Raw genomic sequence first — 18,148 nt, 5'->3', positions numbered from 1 at the left:
GGCACACTGCTGGGAGTCTGTCAAGCAGGTTGTGACAGGCGGCGAACCTGCAAGCCCACCTAGTGTCACTTAGCTTTGGAAGTTCACGAGGCGGACCGTCATACATTTCTCTCTGACTGCTATGCCATTTTGTGTGCACATATGATCCAGACAAAAAACTATGTAGTTTCTGAAGAAGTGAGAAAAAACAGTCAGCCTCAGAAACAGATTTCACACTATCAACAATCACAAGGTTCAAACAATGAGCATTACAATGCACATAAAATGCATATTTGGCTACACAAACCTGAGTGCTTGCCACTCATGACAGTAGCACCATCGTAGCCCTGGCCAACCAGGTTGTTGCGGTATTCTAGTCCATGTTTTTCAAGGCATTTTATGATCAAGTCAGTGAGCCCTGCTGCATCTAGGCTGTCAGCTTTCATGAAGTCAATAAAGCTCTGATGTATGACCCCTCTGTAATAATATCTGATGACCAGTGACACTTGCTCTTTTTTCTGAAGGTCTTTGGCTTCATCAGCTATTATACTGAACACCTCACTCTGTTTAACTTCCCTCACTATTTCCTCTTGAACCATTCCTGCCAGGCATTCCAACATTTCATTTTGAATGGTTTTGCTGGTATATTTGGCATTAGCATGAGCTTTCATGCGCTTCTCTAGAAACGAATCATGCTTAGCTATTTCTTCTAAAATAGCCAAAAAGTTACCTCGGTTACCCGAGTCCTCAGATTCTCTGTGACCCCTCTGGGAAATGTTCTGTGTGGCAGTTAAAAGCAGGACTTCTGCAATAGTTTTAATATATGTCTGATTCTCCTTAATTTTCTTTTCTCTCTCTGTGTTAAAAGACTCTGTCATGCATGATTTTGTTTGAGTGGTAATTTCATGCTGTTTCCATGCAAACATAGCATTTTGGTGGTGGTCTGATTTAGAGTGGTCTTTAAAGCCACCTTCTTTACACAAAGCTTTCTTCCAGTTGGAGAAACCACTTTCTGTTCTGAATACAGAAGACAGGGCATTTGGAAGGGAGAAATGGCGGCAGGCATAACAAAATACAGAGTCTCTACTGATGGAGTACTCCAACCACGTGTATTCTCTGTACCATGACTCGTTGAATGCCCTCTTGCGGTTGCCATGTTGCGTCTTGGGGAAAACCTTAAGGAGAGGCTGCACAGGACCCTCTGCTCTTGACTGGGAAATGTCTGGTGGGAAGTAAATGAAATAAGTCTGAGTCAATTGCTTATATCTCTCAACCTTTAACATTCATGGCATTCAGAATCTGCAAGTGATTGACTGCAAAATTCAATTAAATTTTAAAGAGCCTTTACAAAATGAGAAGCATACCACCAGGTCCTACTGGAACAGAACACTGTTCCGATGTCTGCGCAGGACTCTGTGCATCACACTGGAAGATGTCTGAAAACAGCAAATGAAAAATGATCTAACATAAGCCGAATACATACACAAGCATTTATTACTTTCTAAGATCAATGTTTACCATTTGATCCTGCAGGATTAGCAGTGATTGGTGACTCTGGTGGCCCAGCAGGATGGAAGGTTAAGTCATTAATTTTACTCTGGTTGTCCGAATTGGAGAGAGTCTTGTCCCAGTTTGCAGCTAAAACACAAATATATGTCAAACTCCAGCCAAATCCAGCCAAAACTTTGTTTTCTATGAGACCACATTTTTATTTATTTGAAATTGAAGACTTGAAAGATTGGACTATAAAGATGAGTTGTGGTAGATGTAGACAAAGGAACCAATACAATTTAAATCCATTATGTTAATGTTATAGTAAACCACATCACCATGAAGCGGAAGAATTCAGTAAACATATGTGCCATTAGTACAAGATAACAACATCATTTAACAATTTTGAGATAATGGTGATTTTTTTATTTTTACCTAGAATAATGGCAGGAAAAACTGGACTAACAAAGGAATATCCAAAACACAAAATCTCTTTGGAAAACTTAACCTTGACCTTAATTAATCAACCAATTATAAAATTCAGTGTTTCAAACAAGGACTTTTCCCACAAATTTTACAATACATTAAAATGTCACAGTTTAGGGAAACCTTGAAGGAATTGTGGGAAAGGAAACTTAACTGCAACATTCCTGATGATGAATGGAAAGATGCTTTGAGAAATGTAAAGTCATTTACTAAAGGGAAGCAATTTTGCCATTAATGATTAGTCACAATTAACAACTTCTATCAATTTAAACAATAATCCTTTATTTTTGGTACTTGGAATAACTGACCCAATTATTACTGATAAATATAAAAAGCTCAATGCAAAATTTCTGTGCAAGAAAATGACTCCACATTAACTGGATCAGCTCCAAGATAAAATGGGAAAAGGATATCCTCAATTATAAGCAGAAACATTGGGCAGCATTAGCTCGTTCATAAGTGGTCAGACCGTCCTGCTGGATAATGTGGTGCAATCATGATCTTTTTACAAAAGATTATGCGATGGCGGTGAAAAGGGGGCTTGGGGGCGGTCTCTGCGCTGCCACGGACTTCAGTTTATCTTGGACATAACTTGCTTTTTATTGCGATCAAAGCCACACTCATTAAGCTTTTTTAACAAGCCGCTCCAGAAGATGTCTGTCCCCGTGCAGTCTCTGGTGATCTGAGCTAGGGCTGCTCAATTAATCGAATTTTAATCACGATTACGATCTGAGTTTTGAACGATTATAAAAAACAAAACAAGCCGATTATTTGCTCCTCCCGCTTGCGCTGCCCTGAGTTGCAAATGAAGCGCTCCACAGTGTTGCCAACTTAGCGACTTTGACGCTATTTCTAACAGCTTTTCAGACCCCCTTCTTGACTTTTTAATCCTAAAAGTACCTAGCGAACACCTCAGAAACATCTCTGGTAACCCTTAGCTACTTTCTGGATAACTATCGTCGACGTTTCCTGCAGGTTAGCTAAACACTCCGCCTGCACTCCGGACCGTTCTTCAGGACATTAGGAAAGGGAATGATGTAGTGATGTGTCGGTCGCTAAAGACAGCTCTCGGAGCCGCCCTGCTCCCTGTTGGAGTAACCAGAGTGAGTGACACACACACCGCACCTGCGGACTCCTGAGCCGCTAAAAACAGCTAAATGTGCGCGTGCGGCGCGCTAAACACACGTGCAGCTTGCCCCTGATTGCTGTGAGACCGGGTTGGGGGGTGGGGGGTGCAGCTGTGGTTGGGACAATTATTACATTAACTGATGGACTTGTAAATAAATAGTTTGTAAATAAGGTAGAAATAACTTCCTCACGCTGATAAATAATAACTAATCTCTCTGAGGACACGGTGCTAGTGCACTCTCCTACAGCACCTTGACACAACTCAATAAATGTTATGCAACATTTTGTGAACATCAATTTATTTGCATTTATTTGTTATAAATGCCACTGTATAATTCTTGCTGTCAGTATTTGCAAGATATTGGTATTTGGTTCTGTACTGGTTAGAGTTAAATGAGTTAAACCAAGGTCTACAGCCCTTGGGTCATAGACTATGAGCTATAAGTATATTGGTCTTTTATACAGGGAATCAGGAGTTCTTTTAGTGATCATCTTGTTTCTTATTTTTGTCCTGATTGTGCTCTGAGCAATTTTATGACTGAATAAAAACAAATAAAATCAACATAAATTGAAAAATCGTCCTAAATAATCGTGATCTCAATTTCAGTCACCATAATCGTGATTATTATTTTTGCCATAATCGAGCAGCCCTAATCTGAGCTTCAACTCTTACGGAGAGGCTCCCCATCATCTCAGCTGATTCTGTTTAGAAAAGCCAAACTTACGTTACGGCCCATGTTTGCTTTCATTTTCAATATAGGCTGTGTCTCAATTCAGGGTCTGCATCCTACCTCGGCCGGATTCGTCGGCCGGTTACGTCACAGCGCCGCGACTCGGCCTGTCCCAATTCGAAGACTCCTTCAAATGCGGTCGACGAATGCGGCCTTCTTTTCGCCTGAATGAAGGATGGGTCGGGTGTATCCTTCAATAGGTAGCATTTCCCAAGATGCCTTGCGGGCCGGCCGACAGAAAAACTTAAAAACAATGGCGGACAGTGAAGCGGGAGCTGTCGGAGAGGATTGCGCATATAAATGTAAGTATAAACTTGAAAACTGTCAGTTTAAGGACTTTTTGTGATACATGAACGTTATTTTTGTTAGAAATGTTACAGTAAAAGTGCTTGTATTGCGGTCTCGGCTCGTATGTTCGGCCGCGCTCGGTGTCGTACTTCTCCCGCTACATTTCCCCCTGATTTTAATTGAAGTTTGTATTTTAGGACCAAAAGAGAAAACCAGGGAATTTATTAAGCTTAGGGCGGAGATGGACCACATGATCACCGGAGCAAAGTATTCGGCGGCTGTGGCATGGAGGTACAATAACATCTCATATTTTAAAAACTCGTTTGAGTTTATTTTTTCTGCGAAAACATGAAAGGAATAACCCGTTGTCCTCTTTTCTCTTCCTGTTTCTTTTCTTACATGTTTGTTAAGACTATTCTGGAGAAAATGGGCATCCAGGGGAAGGTGCCAGCGATGACCAGCATCTGGAGCTGATCTGGGAGGAATTGAGGCTGCAGAGGGAGGCAGAGCAGCAGAGAGCACAGGAGAGAAGGAAGAACTTTGACAGCTTTTTACTTTGCTAGAAAAAATGGTTAAGGAAGATTAAACATGTACATGTAAAAGAAATATCTAAATAAAATCAGTTCTGCATTAAACTCTTGAATTTTATTTTTGTTTACAAATGAGAATTGTTTACTAGAGGGTATCCGCTGGGTCTTGAAAAGTCTTAAAAGGTGATAAATCGGTTTTGGTCAAATTAAGACCCTTAGAAAGTATTAAAAACTATTATCACATCTTTGCTCATGCTCAGCTTGTCTAAAGTATTTTCTCTGAATTAGCTCTCCAACAGTCAAGGAAATGATTAACCCCCAGAGACCCACGGTTGTAATATTACAACATCAGATTTAAGTCCACAAAAATAAACCTTCCCCATTTTTTTTCTTTTTAAAACCACATTTACATTGCTAATAGGTCCTATTGTTCAGTTCTGCAACACTATTGGCTGTTAAAATGTGTAAATAGGCCCGTTTATCTGGCCTCCTAGAACAACATGTGAAAGGTTAAAAAAATATTTTGCAGTTGTTTTCTAAATTTGGGTTTCTGGGGGTTAAAAAGCTAAATAAAACGTCGAGCTCCATCGTTTAAGGTTCCTTCTGCCCAGCGGTTCCATGGTTGCTAGGCGACGGAACGTTCGCCGAGGGAGTTCATGAAGGCTAGGCCTGTCCAAATTCACAGCCGTTAACATCCGGTCTACCCGGCCGACGGAGGACGCAGCCCACGTCGGCCGGGTGGGCTGGGTCCTTCGAAGGATGCAGACCCTGAATTGAGACACAGCCATAGTTGCCGGCCGGAGCTCGGCAGTAGCTGCCCACGTGATCATGATACCCTCTGTTGCGCCAAGTTGTAATATGCATTCACAAGTCCGGCGTTGCGGTAAAATTAGTATCAACCGTGGCAGCACGAATGCCACAAAATGCCCGCAACACCATGCCGCCACGGTGCGTTTACACGTACGCTGATTTCCCGGCATGGTGTGTCCTAAAAGAGGCTGTCTCTCGTGTTTATCTGACATGACTGTTGCACAATAAAGATTATATTCTTTCTGACCTGATAAAGGGGGAATGGAGGTGCCTTGCCCTGTTCCAGCCTCTGGTCCACTGCCTCCTGCTGCTCTCTCTCAGATTTCTCCAAGCTCGTTCTCACCAGCTGACACACTCACTCTCTTTGGAAAATACTGCAGAATTCCCGCCTGTATCTGACCCTTTCTTTTCATGTTCTCTATTACAGTGCCAACTATTAACACACAAAATGCAGATTACAAAAGAAGTACATGGATTAGCAAGGGCTAACGTTTTTTCACAAGCCTTTAACATTACTGTTAACTAATGTCGGCATTGCTTTCCATTTGACTTATTGTCAGAAATGACTTACATGGCAACTGTGAGTAAACAGTGATTCATGACTTACCAACCTACTCCTCATAACGTGAACTCTCTTCAGATGTCGGTTGAAAGTTCTCCCTCCTTGGAATCTTTCAAATCTTCTTCTGTTAGATTTCACACACTATTTTGCTCCTTAGCGCCACGCGGCCACTAGTGTTTGGACTCGGAATTGCATCCACCTACAATCTCTTCACCGCACAAAGGACAAATGAGTGACAGGACAGGGGCACTACAGGGGCCAATCAGATTTCAGCAGGGGCCAGTGCCCCTGTGGCCCCGCCCTTAGAACCGCCAATGAGTCTCTGTGCTTGTGAATTCTGTTTTGGATATTATTTGTGCAATTGTTGGACAAAATGACTTGCTGTGGCATTAATTGCATTAATAGAGCGTCCAAGGAGTCTCCACTTCATTTTTTTGGTTAGTTAAATTAAATGTATGTATTTTAGGTCACTAACGCCTTTAAACTAGCTGAATTTATCGAAGTAGCTATCATTTTAACATGTAGCATGTACTGTTTAACCATGAAATTTAGATGTAAAATACGGTAAAATAATTAATAGGGCATATGTCGATGGGTAAAAGGGTAAAACCCAGTGCATTTAACATAAAAATGGGTTGAAATATGACGGAGCTCTTGGAGGGACACTTCTGTGTTCCATTCTTCCACCCGGTTCTCCTCAGCGGTCAGCCCGGTGCATGTCTGACCGATACGGTGCCTACTAGCTGCTGCACGGGCTGACCGCTTGTGGAGCTCTCGGACTCGTAGAGAGACCTGACTGCAGAAATACTGCAGCTCAATTCCCTACCTAAATGCAAAGTGGTTTACTTAGGTCTGCACTTCTTTCGGGCAGATTTGTCAAGTTCACAAAATGTGGAACGGGATGGGATGTAAGGTTAGAATCAGCGGCGAATCGGAACATATCTCGAAGCCCTGGCTGACAAAACGGTCCACATGACTATTACTGTCAGGCTCGGAGAAAATTTGGGTTGTTTTTTTGTCAGTCGATTCTGCAACAGTGACTCTAACTAACGCAGCACTAGTTGACAGACATCATTACAGCGTGACCCGGTTCTGTGAGGAATTCTGTTCAGGAGGTCGCATTTCAGGCTCTCCACATCATGTGTGACTGACTTTTACGTTATAATAATGATCACACACTAGGAATGTTATAAAGCACCTATATCTGACAGTTTCTTTTGTATATTATCTGACTTTATAAACTCCAACAACAATGTGCTTCTATTTTTTTTTCAGGCTAAATCTACCCAAGACATTGGCTGTCAGACTGATTTAGCTGCAAGAATGCACTTGTCCAGCCTGACGTGAAGCCTTACCCGTAGCAAAGGTGAATTATTTTTAATAATCGTCTATGTAAACATTTTATTATTATCTTCTAGTTTGAATTTGTTTTACAGATTATTGTTACATGTGATTTTATGCTCTTTTAAACATTTATAAATGTGCTGTTTCTTTGTTTTTTATATAGCCAGCCAGTTTAAAGCTCCCAGCTGCTGTGTGTCTTGTGACACAGGGACCATGACGGAAATTCATCTTCCAGAAAGTCTGGCTCATCATTTAGCCAGATTTCTAAGGTATAAGCCAAAAATGTTTAGGTTGGTTTTGATAAGGTCTGTGCATCTCTCATTTCATGACATAACTTTTCATATTTTAGTTCCTGGGTGCCTTCAGTGCAGGGACTGCCCAAGCAGACCTTCTATCGACATCAGGCAAAGCTCTTAATTCCAACAGTGAGCTGGCAGTGGCAGCTAGAGCATGCTGATTTCATCCAGGAGGCTACTGAATCTGGACCTGTGACTCTTGGTGGTGACATGCGAGCTGATTCACCTGATGAATACGTTTAAATTTATTTATTTTATTCCTTTGCTATCAAATGTAAATTAAGTAATAACTTGCATTTCTGAAGGATACTCACCCAAATATGGCAGCTACACCATGATGGATCTCAAAAGAAACAAAGTGATTGATATCCAACTCGTACAGGTACAACATTACCTGATGATTCCAATACATTTCATGGTTAATTATTCACAGATCAATGGAGAATTAGGTTTATTTTCAGAGCAATGAAGTTGGAAATAGTGTGCGAATGGAGATGGAGAGATTTGTGCAAAGTCCGAGCACACTTTTGGAGAGGGGGGTCGATGTGCAGCAAGTTGTGACTGCACATGGGTGCAGAAATATTTGCGGGAGGAAAAAAAAGGAAATCAGTCACTACTTTGACCCCTGGCACATGGGAAAATGTAATCTTTGGTGATGTATATAGTGAATATTACAGGATTTTTTTTTCTATTTTAAATGTGGGTCTATTTGGCTCTCCATGAATTGGTAAGAAAATCGAAGAGCTGGGGAAGAGAAAGACGACCCAGGATGTGAGGCTGTGGAAGCAAAGTGTGGTGAACCACCTCTACTGGTCAGCATCCCTCTTTATTCCAGATTGGTTCAGCATTTACATGCTAATGTGGCGATACATAACCCAAACCAATATTACAATAACATAAACTCGTACACAAAACGCTCCTCTTGATAGAGCAACTCTGTTCAGCACATTCTGACAGACAGACCACCTTTCTTCTGTCATGTTACTGTACAGGACATTTTTAGAGTTTTTCTTTTTAAAGATAAATAGTATTACATTTAAAGAGCAATACTTTCACATTATCATTTTCCCACACTTTCTGAATACCTGCATTTTGTTGTTTTTCAATGAAGAATGACAAATTATTGATTTTTAGATTTTTAAACCAAGTAAAGTTAGTAAAGAACACATTTCTATTGGCTGCTAAGAAACTGGTGGACTTAAAACAGGCCTGTTGTAGAAACAACTTGGCATAAATGATTCTTCCTTCTGTGGCAAGGTGGAGAAACGAGGGCCCGGGCGGGATTCGATCCCCAGACTCCCGGGTGAGAGTCATACGCTCTAACCTGTGAGTGTCCTGTCACAGTGTCCCGATTGATCATGCGCCCTGGTTACTTGGCCAAGGGGATGTCCCTTTGGCTGACTGGTTAGAGCGTATGACTCTCACCTGGGAGTCTGGGGATTGAATCTCGCCCGGGCCCTTGTTTCTCCACCTTGCCACACTTCCCTTTTTTGTCTTAATCAAAGAAATTCCAGTAATTGAGCAAAAACATTTATTTTTTTACATCACATTTTATAAAATAACAGGACACAAAGTGTCGGGACATTTAAAAAATACTTAAAATAATAAAAAGGGCACAGAGAGCTGCAGAGTGAGTGAACATTGGGTTGTGAAGGAAGTTCTCAACAGTGTGATATGAGGGTGTAGAAGGTGAAGCCGGTGCAGGTCCTCCATCATGTTCACCAGCTTCACACTGCTGACCGTCATTGCCGCCACAGTGGATGAGACGGACATCAGGAGCTGCTCATCCATGCATGGAGTTGAAAAAGAAGGGGAGAAGGTCTTTCCACCTCAGTCCGCCACAACCGAACCAGGAGACACAGACATCAGGGAGGCCAAGGTTGTCTCCGAGGGTCTCTGCAGCTCTCTGGGCACCACGGCTCACTCAGGTTTGGCCTAGCTGTTTAAAGTACAAAACCATACATGAAGTAGTCAAAACAGGTATTTGGAACTTACACGCTGCATTGTGTAGTCGACGTTGAAGACACACAGGCTGCCATGGTGACCTTTTAACAGATCTAAGAAAAAAATGTAATAAAAGAATGAAACTTAAAAACTCCCAGACCTCATTTCATGATTGCTAATCAGCTATGGCTGATTTATTGTTTGGATCACAGTGAGTTACACTAATTCCAATATATTTTTTATTTCTATTACACATACTGTACATACTTTTTAACTGTTATTTTCACATGACTGTTATCAGGCTGTCTTGTTCTGGTTCTCATGATAATAATTCTGTTCCAGTAAGTTATCTTGTGCTTACTTCATCTGTATAATGTCTCTTTACTTTTGGTGAATTGTACTGAGTCCAGAATAAAGGCTAGTTGGCTGTACAAGATACAAACAAGTATTGAGTTTTGGAAATATGAAATGTATTTAGCCTGCTAATTTATCTCTAATAATAACTATATGTAACTAACTAATAACTAATAACTACCGTATTTTCCGGACTATAAATCACACTTTTTTTCATAGTCTGGCCGGTCCTGCTACTCCGGAGCGACTTATATAACAAAATATGTAGGCTACACCGTGCTTCTGCGGGCCGACTCCGACCCAAGAATAAGTTTCCCTGTCCCGCTGGGAGGGTTTCAAACTCCGCCTTCCTCTGCTGGAGACCGTGGTGTGCTGCTGCGGCGCATTATTCGGTGATTGTTACCGGTACTTGTCTTGCAATGTGAAATGCTTGGTCTCCCCAAAATACGACTTATATATGTTTTTTTCTTCTTCATTATACATTTAATGGCTGTTGCGACTCACGAGCGACTTAATAGTCCTGAAAATACGGTACGTGAAAAACAGTGAAAACTTGCTCAAAGCAAAATATATTTTCATCACGGAAATAACTTATAAACTTACAGATTTAATATTTTTTATTCACAGAAAGGTACTTCTCATGAAAAAGCGCCGCAAACCTCCACCTGAACTCCATGCGGTCGATGGGTGTTCCACAGAGTTAGCTCCGGTTGTAGCTAGGTGGCTACATCCGTTAGCTCGGCTCCCACCTCCGAGTTAGCTTTGGGTTAGCTTCAGGTTTGCTTGTAGCTAGTTCGACCGGGTGTCGTCAGTTGATCCCAGCCTTACAGCCCCACCCTCTGCTCCACCTCTCTTCCCTTTTTTGGAATTGTCTGGGCTTGACGTAACCTGTGACACGGTCAAAATGGCGGTGGTGGCCACCTCCCATTTTAGCACAAAAACTTATTATTGGAGCCTATGGAAAGGAGATGTCCGGTATATTTATGTCGATGGTCTCCACTCACTTTTCATATAATGACACTAAAATAGCAGTTTCACTGTTAGAACTATTCATGTTTTTTCCATATTTTTCTACCAATATTAACATCCCATAGAAAAAAAATCATTCTTTTTTTCATATTTTTAAAACATTATAATCACCACTAATCTTCCATATTAGATATTTATGAAGAGGATGAGGGAAACTGAAAAATAACTCCCTTTCATCTTAGAGTTCTGCCATTTTCTCAAAATTCTCACATTATTTTCAGAAATCTGAGACAACTTATTTCAGTTGCCTTATCTTCTTATTTGTTATCATAAATAACAAAAAGGTCTATTTTCAAATGGTCCTGTGTAGCGGTGTAGCTCTGTAAAAATAAAAATAAAATAAAAACTTTATTCTGGTACAGAGCCTAAAAGATAATCACTTAGTTCATAATGTTTAATGTTAAAAAAAAGGGAAAAAAAGAGCTGTTGTGTGTAACCTGACTTGTTTACGGTCATTTGTCAATCACTCAATCTCTGTATTTCCAGTGGTTGTATTTGTACTCAAGAGCCAATCAGAGCCCTGTTTCTTTGGTAAGGGGCGAGACTAAGAACGGCAGTTAGTGTGGGAGTTGTGAGCCAGACTTGAAGAGTAAGACGGACGTTATCGAGAGCTGACGGAGGAGGCGTTGAGTGTGGGAAACGTTGAGGTTTGTTCAAGAAGGTCGACTAATCGTGGTCCTGATATAAGCTTCAATTGTGACCTGCAAGAGACGGAGGTTGGAGAAGAGAGAGAGAGAGACGGTTTACCAGCCAACGGCCATGCTGTGTGTTCCATGCCTGTTCTCTGCTGCGGAGGTCCTGCGGTTGACATTCCATCTGTGATCACCGGTTGCCTTTACCCTAAGTGGAACAGCCCCAGGGGCGTGTCCAGGGAGTGGCCTGGGGTAGCACATGCCACCCTTGGAATCTGATTGGCCACTCAAGGTGCCACCACACTAATTTACCTTTAAATAGGCTTTTCATTGTCCACAAAAGGCTTGGGGGTAAAACAAAAATAAAGCATAACCATTGGTGCCACCCTTGCACAAAGTTGTGCCTCACCTGGGCCACCCCATTTTAAAAGATCTGGACACGCCACTGAACAGCCCATCCAAAATTCCCTTTCCCCATGCTGCCATAATCCTGGACTTTGTGAGTACAGTCACCTTTAATGCACGTGCTTTTGTTTTTATGCTCAGTTCCTGAGTGAAGCGGCCATTACAGTTTTTAGGCCCCACCGCACTCAATTTCCAACAAACAGGCCTGCAACGGAGGGAGGTTTAGGTTAGGAGGTGTTGTGTGTGTGTGGGTGAAAGAGTGTGTGCGGGCCCACGAGGATAGTGTGAGTTTAAAATTTATTTAAATAGAAATATTTGGTATGGAAATGAAACGACAAGTTTTGGGTGTAAAACCTCATGAAAGTTTTTAATTTAGGCAAATTCTCTATTCACACAAAAGTACTGAACTGGATGTCATTTGGTGTAATTTTGTTTTGAGATCCCCTTAAATTGAATTTCCTGTTTATAAATGAATATTTGAAAAACTTTTGAATATTCAATACAGTTGTGGTGGTCCTTGTTAAAATAGGTCATATTACGGGGTAAAGAACATTGGTGGCATAAAGTAGGATACAAAGCTGTAACTCCTTATCACGAGCCCAGACCCAGGCCCAGATCATTTGATATCGTTCTCGTATGGTTAATAACCGAAACAAGGGTTACAGAAAATGGAGGCGCCGCTGGGATTCTTTTAATTTTATTTACGGGAATGAATAAACATTGTGAAATAAATTAGACTGGTTAAGATTAAACAGACCTCACAACTTTAGAGCATTAGTGCAAAAGTAACGTGTTGACAGTGACTAAAACTAAATAAAGTAACATACTGAAATGGCAGTCTCGACAAACTGTCCATCACAAAGTGAGCTAATTAACTGGTGTAAAGGAGAATCTTTAGATATAAAGCATGCCCTCTTATTATATGGAGTGCCCGAAGGGGTTTCAGGAAGGGCCATTGAAGAGGCAGCAGGAGCCGTCAAAGCACTAGACAAAGTCACTGTTAGAGGGAAAATGTTCCACCCTCAACAAAAGTCTGTAATAGCATTATGTGAGTGTCGTGAAGAGATTGACCCCTCTAAAGTCCCACCGGAGATAATGCCTCTAAGTGGAGAAAATGGTTGGAAAACTGTCTACTATACAGAGACTCAGCTGGATACCTTTGAAGAGAAATGTCTTACCTTTTTGCAGAGCGAAGGGAGAACGTTAGAGGGCGTTAAAGGTCTTTGTTCTCCTCTCCCCAAGAAGGCAGTATTAACCCTGAAAACATAATTCGGGCAGTGGGTGATGTTTTAAGCAGAACAACCAAAACACCTGACAGTCACCTGTACAGACGTCTGCGGACATTCTCTGGGGTTACTCCTACCCCAGCTGGAGAAGAAACCTTTGACAACTGGCTGGAGCAAGCAACACTTCTGGTAGAGGAAGGGGAGTGCTCTGACAAAGAAAAGCAACGTTGGTTAATGGAGAGTCTAAAAGGGCCCGCCTTGGAAATCATTCAAGCTGTGTGTTTATCTCAATATGATGCCAGTTCACGTGAGTACGTAGAAGCTGTAGAGACCATTTTTGGTACAGTCGAGTCCTCAGAAGAACTATACCTGTCGTTTAGAGCCCTTCACCAACAGACTGGTGAGCATCTGTCTGAGTATCTGAGAAGAGTGGAGAGATCTCTAGTTAAAGTTGTACAGGGAGGTGGTTAACCTATTGGTTCAGCCAACCATGCTCGTTTGGAACAGTTACTTCGGGGGTCCACCTCTGAACTCATGTTGCTTCAGTTAAATATTAGAGAATGGCTTAGCAATCCCCCTACCTTTCTGAACCTGTTAAGGGAAGTGATGGAAGAGGAAGGTCGCCAGGCAGTCAGACAAAGTCAAGGGTCACACCTGCGTCCCCAGCGTGTACGCACGGTTCAAGCAGGAAAAGAGAACAAACCTGAATTGGTCTCGAAGAGTGAATTGCAAGCTCAGCCACATAGCCACCAGATGTACTGCCCCTGAGAATCTTCAGAAAGTTATCAGGAAGCTCATACGTTTGGTGCGAGTTCCCTCACCGTCAAACCCCGAGGACGCAGAACCTGAAGTTGAAGAGAAGTGCATTGCCAGAACCAATACAGTGAAAGTCTCAGAACCTAGCATCGACTTACCGGAAGGTCTGGTAGGTCCATCATTCATTCACCTCAAAGTGAATGACGTGTGCTGTGATGCTGTCATTGACAGCGGGTCAAATGTGACTATTATTTTTGAAAGCTAGTATCACCAACACTTACCTGAGGTTCAGATAAAACCATTGTCCGGCCTTGGACTCTGGGCTCTCGCTGACGCAGAGTTTCCTTATAAAGGAAACGTTGTTGTGGAGATGAAGTTCTCGGAAGAGATAACTGGTGTGTCCGGAAGAGTAGAAGGGCTCGCTTTAATTTGCCCTGAGCCCAAAAACCAACAACAAACCCCCATACTGGTTGGAACCAATACCTCACTGTTTTGCCGCTTATGGGAACTGGTGCAGACAAACGACGACAAGAACATGGTGCACTCAGTGAGGATTCAGTCTGTGTATGCACCAGTAAAAGCACAAGAGCAGGTCGTTAAAGATGAAGTTTTGGGACAGATAAAGTGGAACGGACCCGGCCCCCTTTCCATTGCTCCCGGTGCAAAGTATCATGCAACATGTGAAGTGAAAAGACAAAGTGTACCTTCCAAGGGCCTCATACTAATTGATGCACCCTCAGACCAGTTGCTTCCAGCTGGCATACTAGTACAGCCTGGGGTGTTGACAGACACCAGCATAGGCATTGAATGTTTTGCTGTCCTCGTTCAGAATGAGTCCAAAAGGATCACTTCTATACCAGTTGGGACCATCATTGCTGAAATGTATGCTATAGACTCAGTTGCCCCTGTTCAGCCATCTGGTGTCCCTACCGAAAGTCTAGACCCAAGTCTTTTCAATTTTGGGGACTCTCCCATACCAGAGGAGTGGAAAAGTCGACTACAGCAGAAATTAGCCGAGAAGCGGCATGTTTTTTCGTTGCATGAGTGGGATGTGGGTTGTGCCAAGGGTGTTGAACACCGCATACGGCTGCATGATCCCAGACCTTTCAGGGAAAGGTCACGGAGGTTGGCTCCGGCAGACATAGAGGATGTGCGGCGACACATACAACAGCTACTGGCCGCTGGCATCATCACAGAGTCTCACAGCCCATACGCTTCTCCAATCGTAGTGGTCCGCAAAAAGAATGGGATGATAAGAATATGTATTGCATGGGTACCATATTCGGTACTTTTTAAGGCACCGACCAAATGATGTAGAACCAACCAAGAACCGATGCACATGAAATGAAACGGTGCCTTGTTTTGGTACCTTTTGCCACTTATGGCGCTTACACATTAGCGTCGGCACGGTCAGGGTTTGGTTGGACTGGATGGCGTGAGTTCAGTCTCGAACGGACGGTTTAGTGTTCAAATATAAATCCAAGGGACTTCTTAGGAATGCAGAAATCCCGAGCTGATTTCCCAAGATAGACAGCAGCACATGCACAAGAGCGTTATGTCGTCAGTCGCTGCAGGCAAGATGTAAACAGAGCAAGAAGCACGGTAGAAAGAACGCGCTCCAAAGTTTGGGTCTTCACTAAACGCGATGGGTGACTGGGTGAGGATGACAACATTAACAACGTTCTAAGTGAGTTATCATTGTCTTACTCTGCTCGATAAGGTAAATAAACAGTTAAAGAGCAAGTCACCCCCACCAGAGTCTAACTCCACTCCCACTTCATGTTCGAAAATGCAACAAATGCTGTTGCCTGGCAGACCGAGAGGGCGGAGCTGCTAACAAATACACACACACACACACACACACACACACACACACACACACACACACACACACACACACACACACACACACACACACACACACACACACACACACACAGGCTCACGACAGCATTGTGACATCATAATGTACCAGTTTACATCATAGCATACCTCTTAGCCAATAGCGGTGGCAGATTTAAATTCAAATACAGTGCAGTTTTTACCTGACAACGGCACAACACTGCCAGTTTTAGGCAGAATATTTAAATTTTAACTTAGATGCACTGAAGTGCCAAATTATTGACGACACGTGTCTGCAGCACGATTAGGCACTCGTTTATTTAGTTTATCAGCAAAAAAAGTTTATTTGGGGGTGACTTGCTCTTTAAAATTAACGTTAGCTTGAGTTTTGAGCTTCCATTGCTAGCAGCTAATGGTGCATTCGCTTTCTCCTCTGTGCTTGGAAATTCTGACTTCTGAGTAGGAAAAATCAACTGTTTGAAAATGAGCGGCCAAAGGAATGGAGATAAAGACACAGTAAATTTAGTTCATTGAGATGTTTGCTTCAGTTTAGTTTGCAGTTCACGAAACTACAAGGACCCACCATCACAGTTGGTCCGGAGGTGAAAGGAGAGGGAAAGGAGTACATGGAGCTGGGTTTCAGTTTTTCTATCATTTAGAAACAATTGTAGTTAAAGCTTTTCATATTGAAGAAGTTTGTACAACACTAAGGTGATGATACAAACAGTTTGATCAAGGGCGTCAGTTTGTTTTCAGAATTGCTGGGGACAATAACCATACACTTGAGTGGGGTTTAAAAATTGCTGGGGACAATAAAGTAGGCTAGCACAGGGGTCGTCGGCTCTGGAACCGCATGCGGCTCTTCCATCCATCTGATGCGGCTCTCTGTGCTTGTGAAATAATGAATGGATATTTAAATAAAAAGCTTTATATTTTACTGCATTAATTTTACGTCTGTAAGCTAATTCTAAATGTAAAGATTGTCTGCGTAAACCTGAACAGTTCCAACCCGGTCTTACTGTGAGACCGGGTTGACGGGCCACGCTTGTGCGTAATCATATCGGCGCTTCTGAGCTGCTTTCTGACCTTCCCCACCTACAAAGTTTAATTACAACAATCAAACGTGACAGAGCCTGGATTTGTATTCTGAACAGTCTAAACATGTTTTAAAAAGAAACGTAGGACAAAAGTGGCACCTGCTCAGTAAAACCATCAACAGGGTGAAAAATACCAAAAATTGAAGGCAGAGACGGGCTACAACTTCTGGATCCATTTTATATAAATCGTTTTATTGATTATCGTCTAATGAAAGATAATTAAGACGTACATGAGCGACCAGGCGCGTTGCAAGCTTTTCAAAAGTGTGGGGGATGTTGTCTGTGCCTAAAATAATTTCATGTTATTCATCTTGTTAGTTTAATTTCCATAATAGTGGAGCAGGTGCGAATTTTAGACGTGTCACGCACGTCTCCGTTTCAAACATGTTTAAACTGTTCAGAATACAAATCTAGGCTCTGTCTCGTTAGATTGGTGTAACTAAAGTTTGTACTGAATGAAACTTTACATTAAACCATGTTGAAAAGTAAAGGATCCGATTAAATAGTTTCCCCCTCATTTACAGTCAGTACAGTGCAGTGCGCACGGCTCTGGGGTTAATCAAGTTTAATTGTAACATTAATGTGTTACTGGACACGCTGGTCTGGTTGGTTAGACCAGTGTTTGAAGTGGAAAACACACACACACACACACACACACACACACACACACACACACACACACACACACACACACACACACCAATTAAAATAATGCTGATAGCGTGGATAGAAGACAGGTGATGGTTTACGTATTTAAATGATGATCAGGCTGCTGTAAAATGTAATCTCCATCCACATCCAGACACAATCATCCTCTATTCTTTCTCTATTTGCTCTGCTTTTGTCTGGGCTGATCAGCTGATGGTGCGCGCGGCACGCCTAACTAGCGGCTGATGCAATTTTACGCATTTGGAGAGGTGGGCTGGATGCTTTGCTTTTACTGGAAGTTGGTCCACTTAACGCACGGTTGTAGACTAAATATTAATGACAAATGAATGAAAATTAAATTGTGAGTTTTTACTTCATATTTTACAAATAAAAATGACGGGGGAACACATTTATGACGTCTTTTTAAACTAAATTTTCCAGCGCGACCTGCCTGCTTCACTTAAGGCACTGCTTATTAAGGTCAGTCCAAACTTACCGTGGCCCATCCAAAAATGAAAACCTGGCGCCGCGTCAGTTATAAACCTCTGCAAATTGTTGTTCTTCACTTTA

General features: G+C 42.2%; 1 protein-coding gene and 1 long non-coding RNA gene across 2 annotated transcripts; one reads left to right on the top strand and one right to left on the bottom strand.

Annotated features, from left to right (window-relative positions):
* Nucleotides 1–248: 248 nt before the first annotated feature.
* Nucleotides 249–1,678, bottom strand: LOC139069942 (zinc finger MYM-type protein 1-like). The gene is made up of 3 exons (XM_070551360.1): nt 1,498–1,678; nt 1,344–1,415; nt 249–1,201 (listed from the first exon to the last, which is right to left on the bottom strand). Exon 3 carries the CDS (start codon nt 903–905, stop codon nt 249–251), a length of 657 nt encoding a protein of 218 aa, XP_070407461.1. The 5' UTR covers nt 906–1,201; nt 1,344–1,415; nt 1,498–1,678.
* Nucleotides 1,679–3,843: 2,165 nt separating this feature from the next.
* Nucleotides 3,844–5,418, top strand: LOC139069943 (uncharacterized). The gene is made up of 3 exons (XR_011520611.1): nt 3,844–4,117; nt 4,301–4,394; nt 4,515–5,418. It is a non-coding gene; the product is annotated as an uncharacterized lncRNA (long non-coding RNA).
* Nucleotides 5,419–18,148: the final 12,730 nt, after the last annotated feature.

Source organism: Nothobranchius furzeri, chromosome 5, assembly GCF_043380555.1.
Source record: "Nothobranchius furzeri strain GRZ-AD chromosome 5, NfurGRZ-RIMD1, whole genome shotgun sequence".
Lineage (NCBI taxonomy): Eukaryota > Metazoa > Chordata > Actinopteri > Cyprinodontiformes > Nothobranchiidae > Nothobranchius > Nothobranchius furzeri.
Note: the sequence above shows the minus strand (reverse complement) of the source record. Positions and strands in the feature narration are given on the sequence as shown.

Bases quoted from the DNA above. Each gene is read 5' to 3' on its own strand.
- LOC139069942 (XM_070551360.1), bottom strand. From the start codon at position 905: ATGTTTGCATGGAAACAGCATGAAATTACCACTCAAACAAAATCATGC.